Source organism: Selaginella moellendorffii, unplaced genomic scaffold (genome assembly GCF_000143415.4).
Source record: "Selaginella moellendorffii unplaced genomic scaffold, v1.0 SELMOscaffold_171, whole genome shotgun sequence".
NCBI classification, from domain to species: Eukaryota; Viridiplantae; Streptophyta; class Lycopodiopsida; order Selaginellales; family Selaginellaceae; genus Selaginella; species Selaginella moellendorffii.
In genome coordinates this window covers 88,151-114,965 of record NW_003314431.1, presented here as the reverse complement: position 1 = coordinate 114,965, position 26,815 = coordinate 88,151, and the positions used below count along the sequence as shown (strand labels likewise).

At 46.2% G+C, this 26,815-nt stretch overlaps 8 protein-coding genes and 3 non-coding genes across 11 annotated transcripts; 9 read left to right on the top strand and 2 right to left on the bottom strand.

Moving 5' to 3' along the window:
* The first annotated feature begins 245 nt into the window (after positions 1 to 245).
* LOC9638720 (transcription factor E2FA) lies at positions 246 to 3,022 on the top strand. Its single transcript, XM_024667416.1, has 15 exons — positions 246 to 591; positions 662 to 788; positions 846 to 905; positions 975 to 1,060; positions 1,133 to 1,221; positions 1,284 to 1,338; positions 1,401 to 1,453; positions 1,503 to 1,553; positions 1,623 to 1,671; positions 1,740 to 1,805; positions 1,871 to 1,947; positions 2,007 to 2,211; positions 2,276 to 2,342; positions 2,442 to 2,567; positions 2,633 to 3,022. The coding sequence occupies exons 1-14, from the start codon at positions 376 to 378 to the stop codon at positions 2,528 to 2,530; spliced, it is 1,290 nt and encodes a 429-aa protein (XP_024523184.1). The 5' UTR covers positions 246 to 375; the 3' UTR covers positions 2,531 to 2,567; positions 2,633 to 3,022.
* An 81-nt stretch (positions 3,023 to 3,103) lies between these two features.
* Positions 3,104 to 3,177, top strand: TRNAV-CAC. Its single transcript has one exon. It is a non-coding gene; the product is annotated as a tRNA-Val (tRNA).
* Positions 3,178 to 3,277: 100 nt separating this feature from the next.
* On the top strand, positions 3,278 to 3,901 carry LOC112343637 (17.5 kDa class I heat shock protein-like). Its single transcript, XM_024667418.1, has one exon. The coding sequence runs from the start codon at positions 3,389 to 3,391 to the stop codon at positions 3,833 to 3,835; it is 447 nt and encodes a 148-aa protein (XP_024523186.1). The 5' UTR covers positions 3,278 to 3,388; the 3' UTR covers positions 3,836 to 3,901.
* A 2,415-nt stretch (positions 3,902 to 6,316) lies between these two features.
* On the top strand, positions 6,317 to 6,855 carry LOC112343627 (18.1 kDa class I heat shock protein-like). Its single transcript, XM_024667398.1, has one exon. It carries the CDS (start codon positions 6,353 to 6,355, stop codon positions 6,797 to 6,799), a length of 447 nt encoding a protein of 148 aa, XP_024523166.1. The 5' UTR covers positions 6,317 to 6,352; the 3' UTR covers positions 6,800 to 6,855.
* Positions 6,856 to 17,589: 10,734 nt separating this feature from the next.
* On the top strand, positions 17,590 to 18,093 carry LOC112343629 (18.1 kDa class I heat shock protein-like). Its single transcript, XM_024667402.1, has one exon. It carries the CDS (start codon positions 17,621 to 17,623, stop codon positions 18,065 to 18,067), a length of 447 nt encoding a protein of 148 aa, XP_024523170.1. The 5' UTR covers positions 17,590 to 17,620; the 3' UTR covers positions 18,068 to 18,093.
* A 10-nt stretch (positions 18,094 to 18,103) lies between these two features.
* On the top strand, positions 18,104 to 19,586 carry LOC9638719 (probable glycosyltransferase At5g03795). The gene is made up of 5 exons (XM_024667401.1): positions 18,104 to 18,519; positions 18,588 to 18,874; positions 18,937 to 19,145; positions 19,202 to 19,350; positions 19,414 to 19,586. The coding sequence occupies exons 1-5, from the start codon at positions 18,196 to 18,198 to the stop codon at positions 19,513 to 19,515; spliced, it is 1,071 nt and encodes a 356-aa protein (XP_024523169.1). The 5' UTR covers positions 18,104 to 18,195; the 3' UTR covers positions 19,516 to 19,586.
* An 8-nt stretch (positions 19,587 to 19,594) lies between these two features.
* TRNAL-UAA lies at positions 19,595 to 19,678 on the top strand. The gene has a single exon. It is a non-coding gene; the product is annotated as a tRNA-Leu (tRNA).
* A 44-nt stretch (positions 19,679 to 19,722) lies between these two features.
* On the top strand, positions 19,723 to 22,008 carry LOC9638718 (pentatricopeptide repeat-containing protein At3g09040, mitochondrial). The gene has a single exon (XM_024667414.1). It carries the CDS (start codon positions 19,723 to 19,725, stop codon positions 22,006 to 22,008), a length of 2,286 nt encoding a protein of 761 aa, XP_024523182.1.
* A 92-nt stretch (positions 22,009 to 22,100) lies between these two features.
* On the top strand, positions 22,101 to 25,132 carry LOC9638710 (glucosidase 2 subunit beta). Its single transcript, XM_024667400.1, has 16 exons — positions 22,101 to 22,303; positions 22,361 to 22,477; positions 22,549 to 22,644; positions 22,693 to 22,932; positions 23,234 to 23,370; positions 23,420 to 23,455; positions 23,507 to 23,536; positions 23,586 to 23,988; positions 24,039 to 24,143; positions 24,200 to 24,301; positions 24,357 to 24,414; positions 24,468 to 24,536; positions 24,590 to 24,677; positions 24,735 to 24,796; positions 24,851 to 24,902; positions 24,954 to 25,132. Exons 1-16 carry the CDS (start codon positions 22,168 to 22,170, stop codon positions 25,017 to 25,019), a joined length of 1,797 nt encoding a protein of 598 aa, XP_024523168.1. The 5' UTR covers positions 22,101 to 22,167; the 3' UTR covers positions 25,020 to 25,132.
* A 41-nt stretch (positions 25,133 to 25,173) lies between these two features.
* On the bottom strand, positions 25,174 to 25,247 carry TRNAV-CAC. The gene has a single exon. It is a non-coding gene; the product is annotated as a tRNA-Val (tRNA).
* A 56-nt stretch (positions 25,248 to 25,303) lies between these two features.
* On the bottom strand, positions 25,304 to 26,537 carry LOC9638717 (cationic peroxidase 2). Its single transcript, XM_002993732.2, has 4 exons — positions 26,325 to 26,537; positions 26,071 to 26,268; positions 25,798 to 25,963; positions 25,304 to 25,740 (listed from the first exon to the last, which is right to left on the bottom strand). The coding sequence occupies exons 1-4, from the start codon at positions 26,535 to 26,537 to the stop codon at positions 25,304 to 25,306; spliced, it is 1,014 nt and encodes a 337-aa protein (XP_002993778.2).
* Between the last annotated feature and the right edge of the window lie 278 nt (positions 26,538 to 26,815).

Here is a 26,815-nt window from a genome sequence, read left to right as displayed (position 1 = left end):
GCTCGTCGTCCCTAGCATGGGCGTGCCCGGTCACTGCCACGTGTCCTCCACGCAATGTCCACGTCACTGTCGGGATGAGCGCCGGGGGACGTGGCAGGCACATTTCGCGCGCTCCAATTTCAAAGAAATTCATTTTGTCTATCGCCCGCGCGCTTTTCTGCCGCTGACGGAACCCTAACAAGCGGCGTCACCCGGCAGAGTTTGCCAGCGTGTGAAAGTGACGGAACCCTAGCTAGCGGCGTGGGTGTCTGTGTTGTGTAGTCTTGGGTTTTTTCGGTGGGAGAGCTCCTCTTTCTTCTCCGGTCGAGGGGAAATTTTAGGGCGACGCGAATTCGTGGGCTGGGCAGCGGGAAAGATGCGTGGCGAGTAGGCGGCATGGTGGAGATCTACCGCGACAACGGCCTACATTCTGGTAAGACGCCTCCGCAGCTCAAGAGAAATGGGTCTGGGCTAGCGGTGCCCCCCGATTTCCAGCAGCACAAATCTAGTATGGTTTTCCAGCGCCCTCCATTCTCGTTTGCCGGGGAGCACCACTTTGGCGGTGAAGGGGAGAGCTTTCTTGGCGAAAGATCGGAGATGTCCAAGTTCTCGGTAAGTCTTTCTTCTTGTGTGGAATTAGTGATCCGTTACTCAATTCGTAAAAATCATTCTCTTGTGACAGGAGGACTCTTTACACTCGTCTCCTGTTGTTACTCCTGGGTGCGGCCCAGGTTCCAAGCGTGTTAGCCGTCCAAAGTTCGTGAAAAATGCCACCAAAAGTGGCCCTCAAACTCCCGGTAGTGTAGGTGGTAAGTTCGAGTGCCATTTTTTTTAGTCTTGTTTGCGAACTTACAAGTTCTTTGCAGGATCACCCGCTGCTAGCGTGCCAACACCAGTCAGTACATGCCGCTATGACAGTTCCTTGGGTATACTTTCTCAAGCTGTGTTTTTGGATTCTAGCTCTTTCTAGCGGCCTGTGTTTTCTTCCTGTGCAGGTCTTTTGACGAAGAAGTTTATTGACTTACTTAAGCAAGCTGAGGATGGTGTCCTTGATCTTAACAAAGCTGCAGAGACATTGAAAGTAAGTGCATGCTGCATTCAGTGTGTGTCTCTTTCGCAACCTGCTTCAGAGAGGCTTTCTTCTGCCTTTCAGGTGCAAAAGCGAAGGATCTATGACATCACCAATGTGTTGGAAGGAATTGGCTTAATAGAAAAGAAGTTGAAAAACAGGATAAGATGGAAGTGAGTCACTTGAGCATAGCATAGCATCGATGATACGGTTTCATAATCGGAGTTTTTAACAGAGGACTTGGTTTCACAACTCCTATGGATACATCACCTGACATGACAGCGTTCAAGGTAGAATTGTCATCCTTTTACTGGTTTTATTCACACCTCGGTTTTCGTTATCTTCGAAACAGTCCGAAGTGGACGAACTACATGTCGAGGAACGGGACCTAGACGAAAGTATAAGGTTTGTACTTCTATTCTAACATGACGCACTTTTTCATTTTTCCAATCAGGGAGATGCGGGAAAAGCTGAAAATGTTGAGTGAAGATGAAAACAATAAACAGTATCCTTTTTTATCAGTTATCTTTCCCGCACCCCTCAGAATTTCCTTGACTTCATACTTCTACCGAAGATGGTTGTACGTGACCGAGGACGACATTAAAAGTTTACCTTGCTTTCGTGTAAGTAAGCGTTGCTCGGTCCTTTCTAGCCCTGATATATTAGTTTTAACGCTTGCTCTGGCTGGCAGAATGAAACCTTGATTGCGATCAAAGCTCCCCATGGAACTACTCTAGAAGTTCCTGATCCGGACGAGGTCAGCTCAGCATTGTTAAAAATCTTTCATCTGGATGGTCTTACTAAACTAATTGTAATATGCAGGCCGTTGAGTACCCGCAGAGACGATACCAGATATTGTTGCGCAGCACGATGGGACCCATAGATGTATATCTTGTGAGGTGCGTATTATTATGATTTTATCTCTTTTCCTGGTCTTAAGGTTCGCAATCCTCCACAGCCGATTCGAGGAAAAATTCGAAGAAACGAATACGTTAGAACTCACGGGCCCGTCCCGTACCGTGGAAGAGAACACCATTGCTGTCATTGAGAATGTAGAGCATGTAGTTACAAGGCCGCCTCCATCACACTTCGCTGGTGCGGAATCATCAAGTATGCCCGACTATGGAAACGGCATCATGAAGATTTTGCCAGCTGAAGTCGATGTAAGTGCTGCTAACATTTAAACCTTATCCAACACGTAGCTGAGCTGACGGTGTGATGCAACAGACGGATGCTGATTATTGGCTTTTATCGGATGCTGGTGTCAGTATCACCGATATGTGGAGGACCGATCGTATCCATCCCCTTCGTTTTTATTTCTTTTCTCACGATCATTCATTGCTTGCAGCGGCGGTGATCTTAGAGGATTTTTGTTTTCCTTAATGACTAGCAGCTTCGACAGCTATGTGGGACGAAGTCCAGCTCCAGGCTGCCGAGTTTGGAATCGAAGGCGAACCACAAACACCGCCAATGGCTTCATAGCAGCAAACGAAGAGAGAAAACCTCCCAAGAGGCTCAGGTTCGGCAATGCTGATTTTCAAGTTCTCCTCGTCTCCGGGACTAAGTTCTTTGATGTTTCTTCAGGAGGCTTCCTTCCAAGTCAAAACTCTTGTTTCTCCAGACAAGACTGCGAGAAGCTTTACAGAGTTCCATTTGCAACGACACTTTGGGAAGCTGCGTTTGCTGTGCCAATAAAAATCCAACGATAGGTAACATTGGCTCTCTTTATATCTCTATAGAGTTGCAAAGCCAGCCAAGCCAAGCCTGGCTTTGACTGAAGCAAGCCATGGAACCAAGAAGAAGCACGAAATCTCCTCACAGCCTAGAATTGGAGCACACAACCTCTTTGACGACGTCGATTCTTTCCAACAAAATTGGATCCACTTTCGCTAATTTTTTTGCCGGGTGCTGTGATATTTCATAGTGTGCTTTGTAATCTTCTGTAATATTGAAGCAAAATTATTTGTTTCCAAAGTTATCGAATGCTTCTGAAATCAAATACAAATTATCAAGGTATAATTAAACCGATGAAAATATAAGCGAATAAACAAATAAGTCTGGGTGGTGTAGTTGGTCATCACGCTAGTCTCACACACTAGAGGTCCCCGGTTCGAACCCGGGCTCAGACATTAGAAACTGTTAATTCAGTTATTTTTATGGTTAAGCAATAGCTTAATTGATCTAGAATCTTCTGGGATATCACTATTCTAGAATATTCTAGAATGGATTGGAACACTCTAGAGTTGTCCATGGCTCTATATAAAAGTGGAGCAATCTCTTGGCCCCAGCATCAATCAATAGCAAGTTACAAATCTCTTCTTCGTCTTCTAAGTTCCAGACATGGCTTTGCATTTCTATGGTGGCAATGGCAGCAGCATCTTCGATCCCTTCGAGGAGCTCTCGTCGATCTTGGCTGGTGGCCACGAGCCGTCAAAGCAGATAGCCAGGGATGCGAGCGCCGTCGCCAACACTCGCGTGGATTGGCTCGAGACGCCCGACGCGCACGTCTTCAAGGCCGATCTCCCGGGGCTGAGCAAGGAGGAGGTGAAGATCAGCGTGGAGGATGGCCGCACTCTCCAGATCAGTGGCGAGAGGAAGAAGCACGAGGCACAGAAGAGCGATAAGTGGCACCGCGTGGAGCGCAGCTATGGGAGCTTCCTGAGGAAATTCCGACTGCCCGAGAGCGCCAATGTGAATGCGATCAAAGCCCACGTGGAGAACGGCGTCCTTACCGTCACAGTTCCAAAGATCCCCAAGCCACAGCCGAGAACTATCCAAGTAGAGTAGGAAGTGTGATCTTGTGAATTAGGGCTCTTGAGAAAGAGATGTCAAATAAAGAGCCCTCTTTTCTTTGCCGTCATCTTCCCATTTGTTTGTACTGAGGTTCGAACCCCAGAGCCAGCAAATTGATTTTATTTAAAATTGAACGGAAAACTCGAAGATGCTAGCCGTATATACCCAAAGTAGAACACTTTGACGATGGATATCGTTTCGCCGAATACAATGCTGACTGGATATTCCCAGAATGGCTATCTGAAAAACATAAGGATACTTTGCAGGTATCACAATGCGGTGACTTGGACCACTCATATGCCCAAATAGGGTATCTGGAAGAATCACAACATCTTTGACAAGATGGAGGAAAAGAGCCTCGTGGCATGGAATGCGATGCTCTCGATATATTCCCAAGTTGGGCATCTTACAGAGAGGTGGAGGGTTTTCAAATCAATGCGAGAGAACTTTGTCTGCGATGTTTTCGGGTTACTCTCAGAGAGGGAATCTTACCAAAGCTAAACTCCTCTTTGACAGGATGCCGGAACGAGGCCCAGTTTCATGGACGGCTGTTCTTGCAATGTATTCTAGCAACAGAAAACATTCGAAGAACCTAGAAGTATTCAAATCCATGCAAGTTGACGGTGTTAAGCGAGACGATGCAACTTTCACAAGCGTTCTAGCGTGTTGGTGATGTTCCTGTGGGATTCAATCGCTCTGTCTAGATTTCGAGATGATCCCGAGCAAGCAGCAGTATGGCTGCATGGCAGGATTGTTCTGCCGAGCTGGGAGAATCAGGGATGCTCGAGAGCTCGTCTCCAGTGCTCCATTTATTCCAGATGAAGTCGACTGGATAAGCTTGCTAGGCTCTTGTAAGAATCACAAGGGCTTGGAAGGAAAACTTGGTGTTCAAGCGGCGGAGCAAGCTCTGGCATTGGATTCGAACTCAACAGCGCCATATGTCTTGCTAGCCACCATTTAAAGCGTCTTGATGGCAAATAGACTTTCTCAGCTAGGGTCTATTTTGTTAAAGAAAACAGTAATTGCGGGATGTTTGGAAAGAAAATGATTTAGTAGTGGCCGAAGTTTCTTGGGAGCTTTCGTATATAAATTATTGTCTAGAACCATCTCTGGAGCGTTTCTCAAAACCTGAGGAAAACACTCAAAACTTGGCAATATTTGTACTCAAGGAGCACGGGACACAAATCAAGACGCGTTTGTTCAAACCGAAATTCATATATAAAGGTCAGCCACACTGCCCAAACTAAGCAAAGAGTCATTGCTCTTCAAGCTATTTCTTCTATATCAAAAATCCATGGCTTCCACACATTCGAGCGATCGAATCTTGATCTTTTGCATGGTTTTGCTTCATTCAGCTTCAAGGGAGCTTTGTCACACTCGATTGGATTTGGAGACATTGGATTTGGATACGCACAAACTTGTCCCGATGGAGCGGCGATTACGCAACAGTCCCGCCGGGACTGATACGCTTGCACTTTCACGACTGCTTCGTTAACGTACTTAATCTCTCTCCGATATAGATATGTTGTGTAATGTTCTTGGATTTTGATCAACTCACAGTCTATCCTTCTCGACTCAACTCCAACAGATGGTACCAACGTCGAGAAGTTCTCCCCTCCAAACAACACTTCAGCGCGGGGATTCGAAGTTATTGACGAGGAGTGGTGTCGTGTGCCGATACAATTGCCATCGGTGCCAGGAATTCGACAGTCAAGGTTAGCATCGCTTTGATCGTTTTTGTGTTAAGTGATTGAAAGCACTGAATTTTTCCTCTCGAATGATCATATGACATTTTAGATGGGCGGCCGGCACTATGAAGTAGTCACTGGGCGCTACGATGGTTCGATCTGGCAAGCACAACACTGAGGTCCATCGTTCGATGCTGCAGCTCTAGGAACCAAGGCTTATCCATTCAAGATCTCGTTGTTCTATCAGGTTGAATGAATTAAACTATCTTAACAAATTCTTACAGAAGTTCTTGGTAGGAGCTCACACAGTCGGGACCTCCAAGTGTTTTACTTTCGCCAACGGCCGATTTAATGGCATATACAACTTCAAAAATACCATTTGCCATATCTCCGGAAAAAATGCCCTCTTGGAGGAGATTTCACCGCCAACACAGTCGAGTTTGACAGGGGCTTCCAGTTTAATTTCGATAACTGGTAAATGGTCTTCTCACATCTGACCAGGACCTCTTTGAGAGTCAACTCACGAGTGGACTGGTGAAGTTTTATGCGGACAATCCCGATAGGTTTGCCCGGGACTTCGGGCAGTCCATAAGATGGGAAATATTGGGTGGAAGACGAGAAGGGTTTGTAATGTAGACTCGTATGTGGTTAACCATAACCATAGTTTAAGTTGATCTAGAATCTTCTGGAATATCACTATTCTAGAATATTCTAGAATGTATTGGAACACTCTTGGCTCTATATAAAAGTGGAGCAGTCTCTTGGCCCCAGTATCGATCAATAGCAAGTCACAAATCTCTTCTTCGTCTTCTAAGTTCCAGACATGGCTTTGCATTTCTATGGTGGCAATGGCAGCAGCATCTTCGATCCCTTCGAGGAGCTCTCGTCGATCTTGGCTGGTGGCCACGAGCCGTCGAAGCAGATGGCCAGGGACGCGAGCGCCGTCGCCAACACTCGCGTGGATTGGCTCGAGACGCCCGAAGCGCACGTCTTCAAGGCCGATCTCCCGGGGCTGAGCAAGGAGGAGGTGAAGATCAGCGTGGAGGATGGCCGCACTCTCCAGATCAGTGGCGAGAGGAAGAAGCACGAGGCACAGAAGAGCGATAAGTGGCACCGCGTGGAGCGCAGCTATGGGAGCTTCCTGAGGAAATTCCGACTGCCCGAGAGCGCCAATGTGGAGGCGATCAAAGCCCATGTGGAGAATGGCGTCCTCACGGTCACAGTTCCAAAGATCCCCAAGCCACAGCCAAGAACTATCCAAGTAGAGTAGAATTAGGGCTGTTGGAAAGAATGGAAATCTAGAATAAAAGCTACATCGTCACTGGTCTCTCTAGACAGATCTTTCGCCATGGTACGCATTTGCCAGTGGCGAGCACTGGTACCGCTGCACGCATGGATCCAGGGAAAACAGATATACAACGTCATCAAATTCAATGCATCCTTTCTCTGTTTTTTACGAGATCTCGCGAGTGGGCAGTAAGATCGGTGGGGACTCTTTGTGACCGAGCCTCTTATCCAAAAGATGTATCACATTTGTAAAAACTAATATGTAGAGTTTCAGTATGTTTCATGTACGATCTTCTGTGATTGGAAGAGTTTGTACGAGTTTCAATCGTTGGCGAAAGTCCTCTCGGCCGAGACACCTGCACAAAAAACAAAGAAGAAATGGAAAGAATCACAAAACCTGGCACTTCGCACGAGAGCACATCGAAGAGCTTGAGATTGATTATGAATTCCGGGGGAAGGCCAGGAATCCTCACCACCGAGTGACGATCAAGGAAGTATACAGACTTGAGCGAGTAGTCTGTGATGAAGAAAATGTGGCTTTCATCGCTGCAAAATCCATATTTAAGTTGTCGAAGGTCGTCACTTCGTCGGTGATGATTCCCCTGGGGTAGAGCCATAGACCACCCGGAAGCTGGAGTCTGGGAACGCTTGGAAACTGGCGACTGACGCGATTGAATCCTTAGCCCAGTTCAGTGGTAGCAGCGAGTGACTGGATTGGTGACGATCATCTCGGGTTTGTGAGGTTTCCACTAGGAGCAAGCTTTCAACGTTGCTGCCCACACTTCTTTCGAATTCGTGAGAAAATCCAGCCGAAAAGTGCTCACGGGGCACGCGATCTTGTCACCATAGACCTGGCGCCAGGCTTTGGAGACGAGCTAAGAGAGCCCGGAGAGATGGTCCGCAGGCTGGTTCTAGAATATTCTAGAATATTTTGAGATTGCATGAATTTTATAAACAAGTTCTTTCTCTTTATATTTTCATGTACTGAAGACATTGCTTCCAAGTGCTCATGCATATAAATCCCAAAATCAAATATCCATGAGTTTGGAAAATTTTGTATTTGGAAATTCAAATGAATTTCATAAAGCATAAAATCCTTGCAGAGTGTATAATATTTCTTCCAGTACTTCAAAATGTGTATCTTGGTGTGATACAAAAATCATTATGGAAATGAAATCCCAAAAAACTTTCTTCCATAACTTCATGTTAAATTGGTTTATGTAGTGTTTTAATTATTACTTCTTTACCAAGTGTTTTTCACAGTTTAAAATTTATATTATATTGTATCAATTTTGAATTAGTAACAACTCTCTTTAAAATTTTATAATATTTTAATTGACTATAAGTAAAATAAAATTATCTGGTTCTTCTAAAAACTGTATTATACTTATTTTTCCATATAATTAGTTATAAATATAAATTCTTTATTACTTTTTCATTATAGTTATAGCAGTAAGGGTAAATAAAGAATGTCAAAAGAGAGGCAAAGGCTTTAGTGAATCATTTGTTATATAGTTTTAAATTTAATTCTTTTTTTTGTTAAAAATAAAAAGTAAAAAAATAAAAAATAAAAATAAAAATAGTCCATTAAAGTTTTAATTAATTCTAATTGGAGAAATAGTAAAATAAGTTATAAAATTTAATATTATTTTAAAATAAGGCTTTTAATAAATAAATTAATATTGATAGAAGAGTATTCTTTAGTCCAAAATGTTTTAACATTATTTATTTTAAAAATGTATATTTAATAAGATGTTTAAATAATTGTCTATGGTTGCATGAAACAATGGTTAGTTTTTTTAATAGTATTTCATACTTTACATTGTATTTAGATTGAAAATTTATTATTACAAACTGTGAGGGCCAAGTGTACAACTACAATGCCATATACTAATATTAGCGTAGTGGGATTTTGGTAGCTGTCAGATTAGTTTCAATCCGGACCACTCGCTCCTATATATAAGTTAAAGTTTTTGAACGAATTGATATGCACATTTTTTGTATTCCCTTTTCATATTCCAAGCACTCACATTGGTGGAGATGAGGGGCACCTGAGGAGTGCTTGAATTTGGGATTTTGGTTTAAATTTAGCTTTTGCATTGTCTAGATTTAACTTTTTTTATTTCCTTTCTTTTGTTCTTCATTTTCAAGATTTTGGTTTAGATCTAGCTTTTTTCATTGTCTAGATCTCCCATTTCCTTTTCGTTTTTTGTCATTTTTCTTCTTTTGATCTTTTTTCATTCATCTTCATGGCAGATCAACAATCTCCTCCTTTGACTCTGGAGCAGCAGTTGGTACAATTGCTTGATGTTATGCACTTGCAATTGAACAACCAAACTCAGTTGATGGTGGCGTTCACGGCACATGGTACAACTCCTCTTACTCTTGGTGTTAATCCTCGCATTCGGCCAAAGTTCTTTCACGAGAATCCTAGGGATGATGTGTACCATTGGTTCAATCACTTCACGGTGATTGCCACGTATCATTCTTGGGATGATGCTCGATGTTTGCGTGAGTTTCCCATGTGTCTTCAAGGGACAGCATTGCAGTGGTACAATGGTTTGAGCGCAGCCACTCGTGAGGATTGGAGTGTTCTCCCGGACGTCTTCAAATGTGCCTTCAGACATGCTGACGATTATGATGATGCCTTCCAACAATTGCATCGTCTTTGCCAAGGGCCATTTGAGTCAGTGATGCAATTTGGTGTTTGTTTCTGAAGTCTTTTGCTTCGTGCGGAGCCAAGTATGTTGGAGCGGATCAAGCTAGGAATGTTGTGGCCAGCACTTCATCAAGATCTTGTCGGACTTGTGCATGCACTTGCTCCTGCCACCCTTGACAATGCTCTTCGCTTAGCACAACGTTATGAGACGTCGCCTCTTCCACTTTTCACTACCCGTCCTTCAACTCCCCTTTCTATGGGTGATGGTCCTGTTCTAATACAAGTTGATGATGCTGCTGCTCAAGTCCAAGGACAAGGGCTAAGACATGGTCATGGTCATGATGTTCGCTGCTGGGCATGTGATGAAGTTGGTCATACTTATTGGTGTTGTCGGCGTTTTCCAGATTGGCGACCTCCATTTCCTGGGTGGAGACCTTGGCGTTAGCAATGTCCTATTGGTGCTACTGTAGTGGAAGGTTTGGACACTGAGATGCATCTGGGAAACGAAGAGTCACACGAGTAATGGAGGGACTTTGCACGAATAAGTCAGTGACCTCTCCATCTTTCTTTCGGGAGTATCATCAAGGGGTTCACTGGGCACCGGTTCATCCAGTGTTTACTTTCCAAGCTTGTTTTTATAACAAGAGGTCTTCTATTCTTCTCTCTGTGTTGGTTAATATAGGTTTGAGTTTATCTTCTATTGCTCGATCTATTGCCACGCGTTGCCGTTTACACTTGCGTCGTTCGGCATTACCAATTTTCATTCTTTATGGCAACGGCTGTACACATGCATGTGCACGGGATGAGGCAGACCTAGTTGTGCGTGCGGGTGATCTCAAGCTTAAGTTGCAGTCATTACAGGTGGTGTCGAGTCAAGCTTTTGACCTCATTCTTGGTATCGATTGGTTGCAGCGCAATCATGCCAAATGTGACTTTGAGGATTCTCCCCCTCGTCTCATACTTCCTTATGTTTCATCTATTTCTCTCACTTCTGTACCTCTTCGTCCCTCTACTTCTACTTCTGCTTCCATTACTTTTGTTCCCCACTATTTCCTCCTATGTTTCTGTCTTGTTCTGCTCTTCCCTTTTCTGATCCCTTCGACAGTCTTTGTGTTGCAGTGGTTGACCGGCTCATGAAGGAGTATTCTGATCTCTTTAAATTTGATCTATCATTTGGGGCCAAGATTGCCATATGTCATCTGATTCCAACCGGGGATGCTCATCCAGTCAAGGTTCTTGTTCATTATCAGTCACCTAAGGAGATGTTGGAGAAGGGTGTTTTTCGAAAGTTGCGGAGTCCTTGGGCATGTGAACCTCATCTTGTGACAAAGCCTGATGGGAGTATTCGTTTTTGCATCGACTATCATCCGTTAAACGAAGTTACGATCCTAGATGTGTACCCTCTTCCTCACACTACTGATCTTTTGGATTGTCTGGGGTGAAGTCGTTGGTTCACCAAGCTAGATCTTGCTTCTGGGTATTGGCAAGTATCGATGGCCGAAGAAGATATTCCTAAGACTGCATTTCGTACACCGTTTGGTTTGTACGAGTTCTTGGTGATGCCGTTTGGTTTGAACAATGCTCCAGCAACTTTCTAGCGGATGATAGACGAGGTTCTTTGTGATATGCCAAAGGTGACTGCTGACTTCATTGATGATGTCTTGATTCACTCGGAGGGGACGTGGGAGGAGCACATTCATGATGTGTGTAAAGTGTTGGATCAGCTACGGGACGTTTGTTTAAAGCTGAAGGGGCCGAAATGCGTGTTTGGGTCCAAGGACACGATTTATCTTGGGTACTGTATTTCTCGTGAGGGTTTGCAAGTTGATCCTAACAAACTTGTGGCTGTTCTAAAGTTCCCTACTCTGAAGTGTGTGAATGATGTGCAGCGCTTCCTAGGCAAAGTGCAGTATCTCGATCGTTTTGTGGATTATCTTTCTGATCACACTGCACCATTGCAAGCATTGTTGAAGTCATCAACGTCATCTTTCATCTGGTTTTTAGATTGTGAGTGGGTGTTTGTGGATCTCAAAGAGCTGTTGATGACTCCTCCGGTTTTGGCATATCCTGACTACATTCGACCTTTTATTTTGCGCGTAGATGCTTCTGATATTGGTCTTGGAGGTGTGTTGATGCAAGAAAGCCCAAGTGTGCTTGGTCAACATCATCCCATTGCATATATAAGCCGTATGTTACAACCAGCAGAGGTGAACTACTCCACGATAGAGAAGGAATGTTTAGCGGTAGTTTGGGGTTTCGAGAAACTTCATGCATATCTATATGGTTCTCGGACATTACTTGAAGGTGACCATGCTGCTATTACTTCATTATTGAAGTGGAAAAACTTGGTTGGTCGTACTGCTCGGTGGGCTTCAAATATATGATTATGATGTTGTTCATCGCTCAAGGAGTTCTATGGCAGATGTTGATGCCCTTTCTTGAGCTCCTCTTCCTTCTCCAATCTCTTCTCATATTTCTGACAAGCCTGTTGTTCTAGCATCTGTGGATTTTCTAAAAAGGATTTTGTGCTGTCGGCGGTTGCTGTATTTGACGTTCAGTGTTCACAAGGCGTAGAGCAAGATCTACCTTCTCTTGATGAGGTTCGCGAGGCTCAAAAGATTGAGCCATGGATTCAAAGGCTTCAAGATGTGTTTAAGAATCCTGCATCACTTGCTGATGTCTTGCCTTTTTGGCATTTACATTCTCAATATTGCCTTGAAGATGGCCTTCTTTATTTTGTAGGGACGGATCCTGATGATCATTTATGGCTGGTGGTGCCTTTTGTTTTTATCCCACAGTTTCTCCATGCCTACCATGATTCTCCTATTTGAGGTGGGCATATGGGACATCGTCGTGTGACCGAGAAGCTATGCAGGTCTTTCTATTGGCTGGAGATGCGATGTGATATTATCCAATATGTGCGTAGCTATGTTTGGTGCAAAGCTCGTAATACCTGCTCGATCTTGCTCGATCTATTGCCACGCGTTGCCGTTTACACTTGCGTCGTTCGGCATTACCAATTTTCATTCTTTATGGCAACGGCCGTACACATGCATGTGCACGGGATGAGGCAGACCTAGTTGTGCGTGCGGGTGATCTCAAGCTTAAGTTGCAGTCATTACAGGTGGTGTCGAGTCAAGCTTTTGACCTCATTCTTGGTATCGATTGGTTGCAGCGCAATCATGCCAAATGTGACTTTGAGGATTCTCCCCCTCGTCTCATACTTCCTTATGTTTCATCTATTTCTCTCACTTCTGTACCTCTTCGTCCCTCTACTTCTACTTCTGCTTCCATTACTTTTGTTCCCCACTATTTCCTCCTATGTTTCTGTCTTGTTCTGCTCTTCCCTTTTCTGATCCCTTCGACAGTCTTTGTGTTGCAGTGGTTGACCGGCTCATGAAGGAGTATTCTGATCTCTTTAAATTTGATCTATCATTTGGGGCCAAGATTGCCATATGTCATCTGATTCCAACCGGGGATGCTCATCCAGTCAAGGTTCTTGTTCATTATCAGTCACCTAAGGAGATGTTGGAGAAGGGTGTTTTTCGAAAGTTGCGGAGTCCTTGGGCATGTGAACCTCATCTTGTGACAAAGCCTGATGGGAGTATTCGTTTTTGCATCGACTATCATCCGTTAAACGAAGTTACGATCCTAGATGTGTACCCTCTTCCTCACACTACTGATCTTTTGGATTGTCTGGGGTGAAGTCGTTGGTTCACCAAGCTAGATCTTGCTTCTGGGTATTGGCAAGTATCGATGGCCGAAGAAGATATTCCTAAGACTGCATTTCGTACACCGTTTGGTTTGTACGAGTTCTTGGTGATGCCGTTTGGTTTGAACAATGCTCCAGCAACTTTCTAGCGGATGATAGACGAGGTTCTTTGTGATATGCCAAAGGTGACTGCTGACTTCATTGATGATGTCTTGATTCACTCGGAGGGGACGTGGGAGGAGCACATTCATGATGTGTGTAAAGTGTTGGATCAGCTACGGGACGTTTGTTTAAAGCTGAAGGGGCCGAAATGCGTGTTTGGGTCCAAGGACACGATTTATCTTGGGTACTGTATTTCTCGTGAGGGTTTGCAAGTTGATCCTAACAAACTTGTGGCTGTTCTAAAGTTCCCTACTCTGAAGTGTGTGAATGATGTGCAGCGCTTCCTAGGCAAAGTGCAGTATCTCGATCGTTTTGTGGATTATCTTTCTGATCACACTGCACCATTGCAAGCATTGTTGAAGTCATCAACGTCATCTTTCATCTGGTTTTTAGATTGTGAGTGGGTGTTTGTGGATCTCAAAGAGCTGTTGATGACTCCTCCGGTTTTGGCATATCCTGACTACATTCGACCTTTTATTTTGCACGTAGATGCTTCTGATATTGGTCTTGGAGGTGTGTTGATGCAAGAAAGCCCAAGTGTGCTTGGTCAACATCATCCCATTGCATATATAAGCCGTATGTTACAACCAGCAGAGGTGAACTACTCCACGATAGAGAAGGAATGTTTAGCGGTAGTTTGGGGTTTCGAGAAACTTCATGCATATCTATATGGTTCTCGGACATTACTTGAAGGTGACCATGCTGCTATTACTTCATTATTGAAGTGGAAAAACTTGGTTGGTCGTACTGCTCGGTGGGCTTCAAATATATGATTATGATGTTGTTCATCGCTCAAGGAGTTCTATGGCAGATGTTGATGCCCTTTCTTGAGCTCCTCTTCCTTCTCCAATCTCTTCTCATATTTCTGACAAGCCTGTTGTTCTAGCATCTGTGGATTTTCTAAAAAGGATTTTGTGCTGTCGGCGGTTGCTGTATTTGACGTTCAGTGTTCACAAGGCGTAGAGCAAGATCTACCTTCTCTTGATGAGGTTCGCGAGGCTCAAAAGATTGAGCCATGGATTCGAAGGCTTCAAGATGTGTTTAAGAATCTTGCATCACTTGCTGATGTCTTGCCTTTTTGGCATTTACATTCTCAATATTGCCTTGAAGATGGCCTTCTTTATTTTGTAGGGACGGATCCTGATGATCATTTATGGCTGGTGGTGCCTTTTGTTTTTATCCCACAGTTTCTCCATGCCTACCATGATTCTCCTATTTGAGGTGGGCATATGGGACATCGTCGTGTGACCGAGAAGCTATGCAGGTCTTTCTATTGGCTGGAGATGCGATGTGATATTATCCAATATGTGCGTAGCTATGTTTGGTGCAAAGCTCGTAATACCCCCCCCCCCCCCTCGTGCTGCAGAAGGACAGTTGGAATCAATTGCAGTTTCACGTTTGTTTAAGTTGGTGGCGTTTGATCTTATGGGACCTTTTCCACGGTCGACTGCTGGCAATAAGTATATTATTATTGTTTTTGACTACTTAACTTGTTGGGTGGAAGTTGGTGTTTTTGCTAGCGCCTCTACAACTGCTGTTGGATACTTCCTCCTCAATCGAGTGGTGTTCCAGCATTCTTGTCTAGAGCGGATTCTTTCAGATAATGGTCTCGCATTTATGGCTGAGGTATTTCATGTTTTGATGTCTCGGTTGGGGATACACCACACTTTCACGAGTGCTTATTATCCACAATCAAACGGTTTAGTGGAACAGCTCATTCGGACATTCAAAGGGATGATTGCGAAGTATATGAACTTTCAGCATTCGGATTGAGATACTTATTTGCTATCTCTTCGGTATGCCTATGTCATAGGGGTGTAGAGTTTTGTTGGTGCTTCACCATATAAACTCTTATATAGTCATGATCCAATATTACCAACGGAGTTGGGTTTACCTTCGCGATTGCCACGAGCTCCCGATGCTAAGTCATGGGATCAATATTTGACAAGCATTCTTCCACTTGTCCGAGCAGAGTCTACCGAATGCTTATGCCGCATACAAGTGGGACAACAATGGTGCTACAAGTCCCATCATCATCCACCTATAGAGTACAAAGTGGATGATTTGGGGTTAGTCCGTTTTGCCCATCTTATGGTACGTGGTTTATCTAAGAGGCTCCTTGCACAGTGGAAAGGACCGTATCAGGTTTTGTGGTAAGTTGGACCACAAGTATATGAGGTTTGGCATGACGTCCAGTAGGCTGATCCTCCAAAGATTGTGCATGTGCACTAGTTAAAACGCTTCATACAGAGGGATCAGGAGCAGTTAATACCACCTATAGATCCACCGATACCTCCTCCTGACATTCCTCTAGATCCCAGCCCATCTACAAGAGAACCCTGATAGCCTTCTATTATTCTGAGAGGAGGGGATGATGTGAGGGCTAAGTGTATGGCTACGATGCCGTATATTAATACTAGCATAGTGGGATTTTTGTAGTTGTCGGATTGGTTTCAATTCGGACCACTCACTCTTGTATATAAGCTAAGATTTTTGGGCTAATTGATATGCACATTTTCTGAAAATTTAGATGGTAAAATATCTCAATATATCTAAATATATTCTAAAATATACCACCATTTCACACCATTTTATTTGCTTTTGTTAAAGTGAGATAATTGACCATTGGATTTGAAGCAAATTTCATCACTTTGACTTGGGCAAAAAGCAAAGTTCTCTGAAGGTTGGGAAAAGTCCAGGTTAATCAAATCTCTCTTTTCCGGACAAGGAGAAATCACACACTGCTGAGCATTGATCAGCATGGCATCCTTAGACCTCCACAAATGTTGATTTTCTGGAAGTACATGGTGCAAAGACCCCTACTGGGTTTCCAAATTCTGAGAAGAGAAACTTCTAACAAGTTTGTCTCAAAATTTCCTTTCGCTCTCCTTCAAGCACAGCTGCACAGTAAGCAAGTATAGTGCGGCCAATTCTGTATCAACATCGTGGAGCAAAACTGATGAGCATGATATTTCTCTCAATTATAAAAGTCAACGTTTCTAGCAAATTGATAGAGCTGCAAATCTCTGGCAACAAGCCAGATGGCCAGGGACGTGAGCACACTCGCATGGATTGGCTCGACATGCCCAACACGATTCGAGCAAAACATCACACGCCACTAACATATAGGTTAGGGTTTCAGTTCAGGTGTTCTTCATATATGTAAAACACAAATGTAGCAGCAAAATGAACGAGGAAGTTGCTAAGGTGCTGTGCAGATCCAGGAGGGGACGTGACCGAACTTCTTTGGAGGAAATGGGTCGTCGTTTGGCTAGCGAACAACAGTGCTCACCAATCGAGACACAAACAAACACAAAAAAAAAATCATGCCAAGAAGAAATGGATAAAGATCACAAACCTGAGCAACGAGAACATGAAGGGTATGGTGTCCAAGATGGTCATCTGAGAAGGACCTCTGCTTGGAGTCCGGCAGTAATAAAACACTCCGATGCCATCCTTGGGAACGATCTCCCGAGAAACCAGGCATTGCCAGTTGCCACTGTCCCAACCTCTAGTCCAAGCTGGGGTTTTCGTCACTCCTCCATCTCCACCGCTCAGCGTTTGCATGCACGGGAGGAGGTTTCGTCCACCACAGACAACTGGGCGGGGATATGTGTAGCCGAGCTTGAGGTAGTGAGTTCCTGGTGGCAGGTTATTCCATCCACCAAGCCGTGATTAGACTACCTTATAAAAATTGATCTTGGAAAATATGATTTTCATCGCTGCAAAATCTAACCCAGGAAAACGATGCCAACACCTGATCAGCTCCAATGTCTTACTGCCCAGCTCTCCCAGGCTGCTGCACCACAACAAGGCATGGAGCTCCAACCTGTAAAAAATGACCATTCCCTTCATGGAACCATAGAACACCTAGAAGCTCGAGTCTGGGAAGCGGCTGATTCCTCCAGTGGTGGAAGTAGAGTCCAGTGGTGAGTGAGGGGATTGGTGATGATCAAGGTTTTGACTAGGAGCAAGCCTGTTGATGTTGCTGCCCATAAATGAAAGAGCTCTTTTGAATAATTCGGGAACTTTCAAAGGTAATACAGTACTCCAGCGTTGTCGCGATAAAACCTGGTCCATATGGAAAGATTCGAGATCGGAAACTTAATCCCAGCCGTTGGAAATTTCAAATCTAGAATCTTCTCGAATCTGTTGGTTCTAGAATATTCTCGAATGTTTTGTCCATGTATAAAAAAGGAGCAGCCTCGAGTCCCACGCATCGATCAACGTTTCTCACAGTTACAAATCTCTTCTTCTTCTAAGTTCCAACAATGGCTTTGCACTTCTATGGTGGCAATGGCAGCAGCATCTTCGATCCCTTCGCGGAGCTCTCATCGATCTTGGCTTGTGGCAATGATCAGTCCAAGCAGATGGCCAGGGACGCGAGCGCCGTCGCCAACACTCGCGTGGATTGGCTCGAGACGCCCGAAGCGCACGTCTTCAAGGCCGATCTCCCGGGGCTGAGCAAGGAGGAGGTGAAGATCAGCGTGGAGGATGGCCGCACTCTCCAGATCAGTGGCGAGAGGAAGAAGCACGAGGCACAGAAGAGCGATAAGTGGCACCGCGTGGAGCGCAGCTATGGGAGCTTCTTGAGGAAATTCCGGCTGCCCGAGAGCGCCAATGTGGATGCGATCAAAGCCCAAGTGGAGAATGGCGTCCTTAGCATCACAGTTCCAAAGACCCCGAAGCCACAGCCAAGAACAATCCAAGTAGAGTAGAAGAAGTGATCTTGTAAATTAGGGTTCTTGGAAAGGATGGGAAAGTTAAAGCTCTTTGGTAGCACATTACATCGCCACTGGACTCTCTAGCTATGTAGGTAGGGTTTTTTTAGTCCCAGCGATCTGGAATGAGCTACAGATCTTCCGGCATGGCGCGCGTCTTGGCCGCATTGGCATTTGCAATCGCAGTGGCGAGCAATGCAGGCGTTGCGGAGCTCGGCACTGAAATCTTCCATGTCGCGGATGTTTTCCAGGAGGATTACGAGCAGATGGAGCAGCAGCTCAAGGTTTTCGTCTATCCCGATCCGGTTGTCTACACCAAGCTCGCGGGGAAATACGCGAGCGAGGGATATTTCTTCCGGAATCTCATGGAGAGCCGCTTTGTCACCACAGATCCGGAGGAGGCGCAGCTCTTCTTTGTCCCAATCTCCTGTGCGCGATTGAAAGAGGAGGTAAGAAGAAAATTTCAAGCGTTTTTCTCGATCTTCGCGTGATTGAATGACCGTGTTCTTCCTTCAAGGGCTTAGATCACGACGAAATCTCTGACAACGTCGCGAGCTTCGTGGAGAGCGTGATTGCGAAATTCCCATACTGGAACCGGACCATGGGAGCGGACCATTTCTTCGTGACTTGTCATGAGATTGGGACGCGAGCGACGAGCAAAGTCGCTCATCTCGTGAAGAACTCCATCCGGGTGGTTTGCGCTTCGAGCTATAGCGGGCCTTTCATTCCTCACAAAGACGTGGCCTTGCCACAGATCTTACAGCCATTTCCTTCGCCGAGAGGTGGAGATGACACTGAAAAGAGGTACGCTCTACTACACTTCTCGATTCTCCAGTAGAAGTTCTCACGAAAGAGCTATGTGCCAGAGAGACTCTTGGCTTTTGGGCCGGTCCTGCGAACTCCAAAACCAGGATCCTTCTGACAAAAACATGGCAGGAAGACTCGGATATGGTGATCAGCACGAAACACGTCGGGATGCAACAGTTCTACCGTAGCAAGTTTTGCATTTGCCCGAGCGGAACGCGCGTGAGCACTGCCAGGATAGTCGAATCGATCCATTTCGGCTGTGTTCCAGGCAAGTCCTATCGTCAAGTTAAGATCTCACCCGGGATGATCGTGCTTTTGCCGCAGTGATTCTCTCGGATCACTATGATCTTCCCTTCAACGACGTGCTCGACTGGAGAAAGTTCGCTGTGATTCTACCCGAGCAAGACGCCGGCACGCTGAAAGATGCTCTTGAGTTGGCTCCATACGCAACACTGCACAGAAATCTTCTCCAGGTACGCATCGAAAGCTCTCCTCGCGCTCTCTCGAATTTGATAATCGATCGATGGTTTTCACAGGCTCAAGCCCACTTTGAGTGGCACTCTCCACCGATCAAGTATGATACGTTCCATATGGTTATGTACGAGCTATGGCTGCGCCACTCCACCATTAGATATTGAGAGATTTCTTATCACTAAGTGTAATTTATATTGAATTGTTACTATAAAATCTCTATCTTGTAAAATTTTAATGTGGTGAGCTGGTTTGCCCGAGTGGTCTAAGGGGGGTGACTTAAGATCACCTGCATTCCAATGCGCGTGGGTTCGAACCCCACAGCCAGCAAATAGTTTTTATGCCTTACTTTTCTTTTTGAAAAGAGAATATTCATGAGCTTTGTTAGAACAAGGGCATTTTCCTCTCTCGGCGCTCTTCTTCCTTCCATCTGGACGATCCAAGAGCTCCAGCGCGTGTTGGATTCTCTCGATAGCGGGGATTTTGATCCCGGCAGTTCGCCGGCGGCGCGGCGCGGCGCGGCGATCGCGATCGTTGGAGCGTGTGGGGATCTTAGGGCGGGTTCTTGGCAATGCAGGAGGATCCGTGCGCTCGTCGAGCGGATCGGGCTCGGCGGCGATGTTGCCGTGGCGAATCTCATGGTAAATATGTATGTCCGGTGTGGAAATCTGGCAGAAGCTCGGGCGCTCTTCGAGGAGATCCGTGTCAAGGATGCCGTTCTCTGGACGGCTATGGCGTCGGCTCACGCCCACAGCGGACATTATGCCGCGGCCTTTCATCTTTTCCGGAAGATGCAGCTAGAAGGCGTTCCTCCCGATCAAGTGACGCTGGTGACGATGGTCAATGCCTGTTCTAGCGGCGGGGATTTCTTTCTTGGAGAGGGCAGGAATTTGCACGAACGTGTCGTGGAGCTCGGGTTGATCTCTTCCAATCCTTTCGTGGGAACGGCGCTTATCAACATGTATGGAGGATCGGGGAAGATCGATCTGGCAAGATCGATCTTTGAGCAGATGCCCAGATCGAATGCCATCCCTTGGAACGCGATGATAGCAGCATTTGCCAAGAACGGGCACTGCAGAGAGGCGATTGGGCTCTTGCGGGAGATGCTTCTCGAGCCTGTTGTTCCGAGCGGCACTACATTCGTGGCGGTGCTAAGCGCCTGCACGGATGTTTGCGAAGGGATCCAGATCCACGACAGAGTCTGTGAGAGCGGCCACCTGGGCGATGTGATCGTCGCCACCGCCTTACTCAACATGTATGGCAAACTTGGCTGCCCAGATCGCGCGCTGGAAATCTTCTCGGCAATGCGGCAGAGAAACATGATCACTTGGAACGCGATGGTGGCAGCGCTGGCTCACAACGAGCGATTCGAGCAAGCATTCGGGGTCTTCTGGGCGATGCAAGTGGAAGGCATCAAGCCCAGCGAGGCTACTTTTCTGGCAGCTCTCGCCGCCTCGTCGAATCTCCCGGCACACGGCAAGCTTCTCCATAGTTTGGCCGTCGAAGCTGGATTTCTCGGCAGCATTCTCGTGTCGACTGCACTGGTCGAGATGTACAGCCGGATTGGAAGCGTTTGCGAGGCAGCCGAGATCTTCGAGCGATGCAGTCCGAAAGACGTGGTTCTCTGGAACGCGATGATCACGGCGTATGCCCAAGCTGGTCATAGCAAGCAAGCGCTGGAGCTCTTCCAGGGTATGCAGACCGATGGTGTAAGTCCTGACTCGGTGAGCTTTCTAACGATTCTTAATGCCTGCTGCAGCCCAGAGTTCCTCTCTCGCGGCAGAGAAATCCACGCCAGGATGATCAAGAGCGGTCTCACGGAGGACGTGTTCTTGGGGACGGCGCTGGTAAACTTCTATGGAAAGGCTGGCAGTGTGGATGACTCGCGAGCAGTGTTTGACAGGATGAAGCAGCGGAGCTTGGTCACCTGGAACGCGATGATCAGCGCCTGCGTCCACGACGATCACAGCAGCATGCTCGTCTTCCAACGCATGCAACACGAAGGCATCAAACCGGACAAGCTTACGTTCGTCACAATCCTCAACGCTACCGGAACGAGCCTGGCCACAGGGAAGACGATCCACGGCTACGTTCTCGAGAGCGGCGTGCCGCTCGACTCCATGCTCGAGACCGCGCTGCTCAACATGTATAGCAAGGCCGGGGGACTGGATCACTCGCAGTGGATGTTTGATCGGTGGCAGAGCCGGGACGATGTCTCCTCGTGGAACACTCTCGTCACAGTTCTTGCTCGTCACGGTAGGGGCGATGAAGCTCTCAGTCACTTCTACCGGATGCAAAGCGAGGGAGCCAGGCCGAATAGCTCGACGTTCTTGAGCGTTCTATCGGGGTGTAGCCACTCGGGGCTGCTGTGGGAGGGGATCCAGTGCTTCTCCAGCATGGTCTGGGATCACAGAGTGGAGATTTGCGAAGAACACTTCGGCTGCGTGATCGATCTTCTTGGACGAGCTGGGAGGCTTGGAGAGGCCGACGAGTTTATCGCCAAGATGCCGCTGGATAGCAACTCGGTGGTGTGGATGTCACTGCTGGGAGCTTCCAAGATCCAGGGAGATGCCGGACGAGCAAAGCACGCGGCCGTCAACGCCATCGCCATTGATCCCCGGCACGATGCCGCTTACGTGGCATTGTCGTCAACGAGTTGACTTGGTCGAATATTCAGGACTCCGTACTACAAACATTCTGTGAATATTCTGCTCAAAGCTAAAGTAACCGTACGCTCACGAGGATTGTTAAACCCTAGGATTCTCTAGATTAGGTTGTTGCGGGGCGAGACGCGCTGAATGTAGGATCAGGGCGGAAGGATGCGCATCGCCGCGGATCCGTGTTTCTATCGCCGGGATTTCCTGATCTGCGCTATCTGCGCCCTGTTTTTGCTGCGCTCTTTTGCCGCCGGCGATGCATTGCCTGCGGAGAAAGCGCGAGGCATTGCTCCTGAAGGTGCGTTTTGCTCCTGGGCGATGAATCGAGCGTGATTGCTTGGCTTTGTCTGTCTAGATTTGAAATATTATCAGGGTGGGGGGCCTCTATGGTGCAAGGATAAATCCAAGAGCTTCGCATTATCTCGCCTTAATGACAATTATTGCGATTGTCCCGATGGAACCGATGAGCCAGGCGAGTAGTTTTGTTCTTCTATTTGTTTCCGACGCTCAGGGAATTGAGAATTTCTTTTCTATCGTGAACAGGGACTTCGGCTTGTCCGGAAGGCAGATTTTACTGCAGAAACGCTGGACACTCCCCACACTTCTTGTTTTCGTCCCGTGTGAACGATGGCATTTGCGGTAAAAGCTTTACGATGGATTGATGGACCGTGATGGCTCCTTTGGCAGATTGTTGCGACGGGAGTGACGAATACAATGGAAGGACGACTTGCTCGGACACTTGCTGGGAATCAGGGAAGAAATCCAGGGAGAAACTGGAGAAGAAAGTATCAGTCTACAAGGAAGGAGCGAAAATTCGTGCCAAAGATATCCGTCACTATAAGCACGCGAGGAAGCAGCAAGAAGGGGAGCTTTCTTCTTTGAAAAAAGAGGAAAAGAGCCTCAAGGAGATCACGCAGAAACTAAAAGGTACATCTTGTGATTTTCTTTTTGCACGTCGTTTCTATATGTCGTCAACTTCTCGGCACTCCAAGTTTTTTAGTTGCATGCTAGCACCATAGTGATGGCTGTTTGTCATTGACAGACTTCAGAGCGTTCCTGGTGCTCGAGATTTTTGTGATGGCTGGACTATTATGGTGGCTGGGCTTCGATCGCCTGTGTAGGAAAAATTCCATGAAAAAAAGGAGGTTGCCCCGGTGAAATTAATGTCTGATAGATTGCATTATCGAGTCAGATTTATCAAGTATGGTGCTAATCAAGATTCACGCAGTCGAACTGGAAGCTGTAGAGGAGGCAGAGAGACTGGAAAGAGAGAAGAAAGCTAAAGAGGAGCAGGAGAGAAAAGCCAAAGAAGAAGCTAATAAGAACGACACTACAACAGCAGCTGAAGAGATTGTACCCGAAGAGGTAAAGAAAACTAGTTTTCTCCTCGCTGACTTGATCTTCTGTTTGGCAGGTTCAAGAAGTGGTGACAAATGTAGACAGTCACGAGGTAATTTACTGTATTGTCGAGCCCAAAGGTTGATTTCTTCGTTGCTTACAGGCTGACAATGAATTATCTCAGCAAGTAAAGGTATTTAGCTTCTCTTTTCAAAATTCTTGTTTCCATATCGCAGTGTCAGGAAGGAGAAACAGAACACAAACCTGAGCCTCCGGCTGCAAGCGAGGTCGAAACGGAACCGGAACATTCAGAACTGGAACCACCTGGAGTCTCAACGGAAGCAGAGCAATTAGAAAGTAAACCTCAGCTTCCAACCGAAGTCGAAGTCGACACGGAATCTGGGCTTGAGCCTGCCGACGACTCTGAATCAGAGGACACTGACGGCCTGTCGAAAGAAGAGCTGGGAAAGCGTGTTGCTTCTCGATGGACCGGTGGGCCTTCGTCCGAAAGGGAAGATAAAGGTGAAGAAAAAGTTGAAGAAGAATACGATGGCAACGATGACAAAGATGTGTACTCCGGGCACGACGACGACGACGAAGACGATAACTATGACAATTTTGGATACGACAGCCATAACTACACAGGTATGAAAGCTTCTAGCTTTTAAATATCTCTTAGTGACTCTTGTGTCCAGATTCATCCGAGAAAGCCGATACTTCATGGTGGCAGAAGCTACGCCAAGCTCCTCGGGCCTTATTGACTCTATTGGGTCTGAAGAGAATGCATGTTGATGCTTCAGGTTCGCATTTTAGCCTGTTTTTACTGGTTGCAGTAAAACGTTTTGTGTCGTTGCAGAGGCTGATCGTATTCGTAGTGAGTACCGGCAAGCAAATAACAAGCTGAACGACCTGCAGTCGAAGATTTCCGAACTCCAGAAGAAGCTCAAGCAAGATTTTGGTGGCTAAAATCCGCTTCTTCCTTGCTCGAACTTACTAACCCCTTCTACTTTCAGGGAAAGAAGGAGAATTCTTTTCTCTTTACGATCAATGCTTCGAAAGGAGGCAACAAAAGTACGCTCTTTTTTTCTTTTCTTTTCTTTTTCTTGGCTTAAATCTTGCACCAGGTACGTGTATAAGGTCTGCCTTTACAAGGACTCAACGCAGGAAGAAGGCCATTCATCAACACGGCTGGGGTGCGTAAGATTCTGCATGCTTACTCTCTCTTATATTCAAGTTTTGTACACAGGTCCTGGGAGGGATTCCTGGACGATTACAAATCTATTAAGTTCCAGAATGGAGATCACTGTTGGAATGGGCCGCAACGAAGCTTAAAAGTAAGTAGTTTATACTTATTTTACTTTGTTTCGTTTAGCTCGTTGATTACTTTCCAGGTGAGGTTGCGATGCGGGCTCAAGTCAGAACTCTCGGATATTGAAGAACCAAGCCGCTGCGAGTATGCAACATCTTCCTCTCGCACTAATTTTCGTACGTGCTTTCTTCTTTGCAGGTATGCTGCTAGTTTCTGGACACCGGCTGTTTGCTACGAGGAGAGAGCGAAGGTATGAAATCCAAATTTTAAAACAAAGAGGAGATCACCGTTGGTACTCCAGGAATTACAAGCTCAGCTGGATGCCTTGCGAGCAGGGGCAATAGTACCAAGTCACGATGAACTCTAAACTAATTAAAATTGATGGTAAGAATAATCTTTATATTTACAGAAAGAACTTCTTTCAAGTCGTTATAACTTATTCAATTTAGTGGATCTAAATTAAGGTAAAAAATTAATGTGTTGTGAGATGACCAACGCTATTTTAAGTACGTACTGTTTAATGTCTGAGCCCGGGTTCGAACCGGGGACCTCTAGTGTGTGAGACTAGCGTGATGACCAACTACACCACCCAGACTTACGATAGTTAAAAAGGCCTGTGGGTATATACTAGGTATATATTCACTTTAGCTTTTACAAAGTGTCGTGTTTATTTACATTCACGGCATTACACACCCTTCTGATCTCCCCATTCTCTTTCGTTTTCCACCCGATGCTTCCCATTCTTACCATAGATTGCCCAAAATGAGACGCAAACTGCCTGGAATTGTAGGCGTAGGATCGAACAAGTCCACTCGTGCGTTCGCTCTCGAACAGCACCTGGTCAGAGGTGAGAAGTCCGTTCCTCCGCTCCAAATTCTTGAAGTAGGAGTTGTCAAAGCTGAACTGCGAACCCCTGTCAAGCTCCACCGTGTTTGCGGACCCATCGCGCGGGCATCTGCTGCGGAGGTGCTGCAAGTACGCAGGATTTACTGTCTCGTCGGCTCTGCTCGTGTTCCTGAAGTTGTACAGGCGGTCGAAGCGGCCGCTCGCGAAGAAGTTGCATTTGGAGGTTCCCAGTGTGTGAGCTCCTGACAAATTAAAGTCGATCGATTCCAAATCCAACTAGCAAAGTCGAATGATCTCACCTGACAGAACGACAAGGTCTTCAACGGACAAGCCTTGGTTCTTGAAATTTTTTATGAGAGTCGAGGCGTCCATGGATGGCGATGGTAGAAACTTTGTGGCGAGTTGCAAGCTCGACACCCGTCCATCATAGCGTCCAGTGGCTACTTTGTAGTGCTGGCCTCCCATCTATACGAATCGAAGGCCCAAATATGAGAGAAGACGAAGAAGAAGGAGAAGAAGAAGAAAAGATAGCTATGGTGGAGCGAAAAATCCACTATCAATCAAGAACTCACCCTGACAGTTGAATCTCTTGCGGCGATGGCCACAGTGTCGGCACAAGAAACTATACCAGGACAAGCCTGTTCCAGCCTTCTTTTCGCATCCTCGATAATTTCAAATCCTCGGACGGAGTCCCGGTTTGGAGGAGCGAATCTCTCGACATTGGTACCGTCTGTTGGAGTGGAATCGAGAAGGATGGAGCCATCGCAACCCTGGTGTGATCAGGCAAGGTGAGAAAACTGGTGAATTCATCTTGTAGCTAGCTTACGTTGACGAAGCAGTCGTGGAAGTGCAAGCGAATCAGTCCCGCGGGGATTGTTGGGTCCCGGCTAGCATGCTCGTTGATCGTGTCTCGGATGATCCACTCCGCATTTGGGCAAGTTCTTTCATAGCTGTGCGATGCCAAAACATCCCTGGAGCTGATCAAAGGGAGCAATACTGCTACTAGTGTCCACACTGCTGCTCTCTTTGGAAACGCCATATAGTACATGGATTGGATTCCAACTGATCTTGCTCGATAATGGAAGCTATGAATGTGTGGAGTTGTGGTTTTATACGAACTGTGAGAGAGAGAGAGAGAGAGAGAGAGAGAGAGGCGAGTTCTTCTTTGTTGAAAAGGTCAGCCTTGACTATTGACTACGTAATATTAGCGTGTGGCATGCAAAAAATAATGGCTGCTCGTTGGTGAACAGTTCTTCGTCATCACCTGATGCGCGGCGGCAATTTTGGCCTTGCGTGGAGTAGCGATCGATCATATAG

What these genes read in the sequence shown, in the direction of transcription:
- LOC9638720 (XM_024667416.1), top strand. Translation starts at nt 376, where the DNA reads ATGGTGGAGATCTACCGCGACAACGGCCTACATTCTGGTAAGACGCCT. An exon ending in AAGTTCCTGATCCGGACGAG is followed by an intron (nt 1,806 to 1,870) that starts GTCAGCTCAGCA and finishes TGTAATATGCAG; the next exon opens with GCCGTTGAGTACCCGCAGAG. An exon ending in CGATATGTGGAGGACCGATC is followed by an intron (nt 2,343 to 2,441) that starts GTATCCATCCCC and finishes AATGACTAGCAG; the next exon opens with CTTCGACAGCTATGTGGGAC.
- LOC9638718 (XM_024667414.1), top strand. Translation starts at nt 19,723, where the DNA reads ATGAGCTTTGTTAGAACAAGGGCATTTTCCTCTCTCGGCGCTCTTCTT.
- LOC112343637 (XM_024667418.1), top strand. Translation starts at nt 3,389, where the DNA reads ATGGCTTTGCATTTCTATGGTGGCAATGGCAGCAGCATCTTCGATCCC.
- LOC9638717 (XM_002993732.2), bottom strand. Translation starts at nt 26,537, where the DNA reads ATGGCGTTTCCAAAGAGAGCAGCAGTGTGGACACTAGTAGCAGTATTG. An exon ending in CAAGAGATTCAACTGTCAGG is followed by an intron (nt 25,964 to 26,070) that starts GTGAGTTCTTGA and finishes CGATTCGTATAG; the next exon opens with ATGGGAGGCCAGCACTACAA. An exon ending in AGACCTTGTCGTTCTGTCAG is followed by an intron (nt 25,741 to 25,797) that starts GTGAGATCATTC and finishes TTAATTTGTCAG; the next exon opens with GAGCTCACACACTGGGAACC.
- LOC9638710 (XM_024667400.1), top strand. Translation starts at nt 22,168, where the DNA reads ATGCGCATCGCCGCGGATCCGTGTTTCTATCGCCGGGATTTCCTGATC. An exon ending in AAGAGATTGTACCCGAAGAG is followed by an intron (nt 23,371 to 23,419) that starts GTAAAGAAAACT and finishes TCTGTTTGGCAG; the next exon opens with GTTCAAGAAGTGGTGACAAA. An exon ending in TTCGAAAGGAGGCAACAAAA is followed by an intron (nt 24,415 to 24,467) that starts GTACGCTCTTTT and finishes ATCTTGCACCAG; the next exon opens with GTACGTGTATAAGGTCTGCC.
- LOC9638719 (XM_024667401.1), top strand. Translation starts at nt 18,196, where the DNA reads ATGAGCTACAGATCTTCCGGCATGGCGCGCGTCTTGGCCGCATTGGCA. An exon ending in GGAGATGACACTGAAAAGAG is followed by an intron (nt 18,875 to 18,936) that starts GTACGCTCTACT and finishes GCTATGTGCCAG; the next exon opens with AGAGACTCTTGGCTTTTGGG. An exon ending in CCATTTCGGCTGTGTTCCAG is followed by an intron (nt 19,146 to 19,201) that starts GCAAGTCCTATC and finishes CTTTTGCCGCAG; the next exon opens with TGATTCTCTCGGATCACTAT.
- LOC112343629 (XM_024667402.1), top strand. Translation starts at nt 17,621, where the DNA reads ATGGCTTTGCACTTCTATGGTGGCAATGGCAGCAGCATCTTCGATCCC.
- LOC112343627 (XM_024667398.1), top strand. Translation starts at nt 6,353, where the DNA reads ATGGCTTTGCATTTCTATGGTGGCAATGGCAGCAGCATCTTCGATCCC.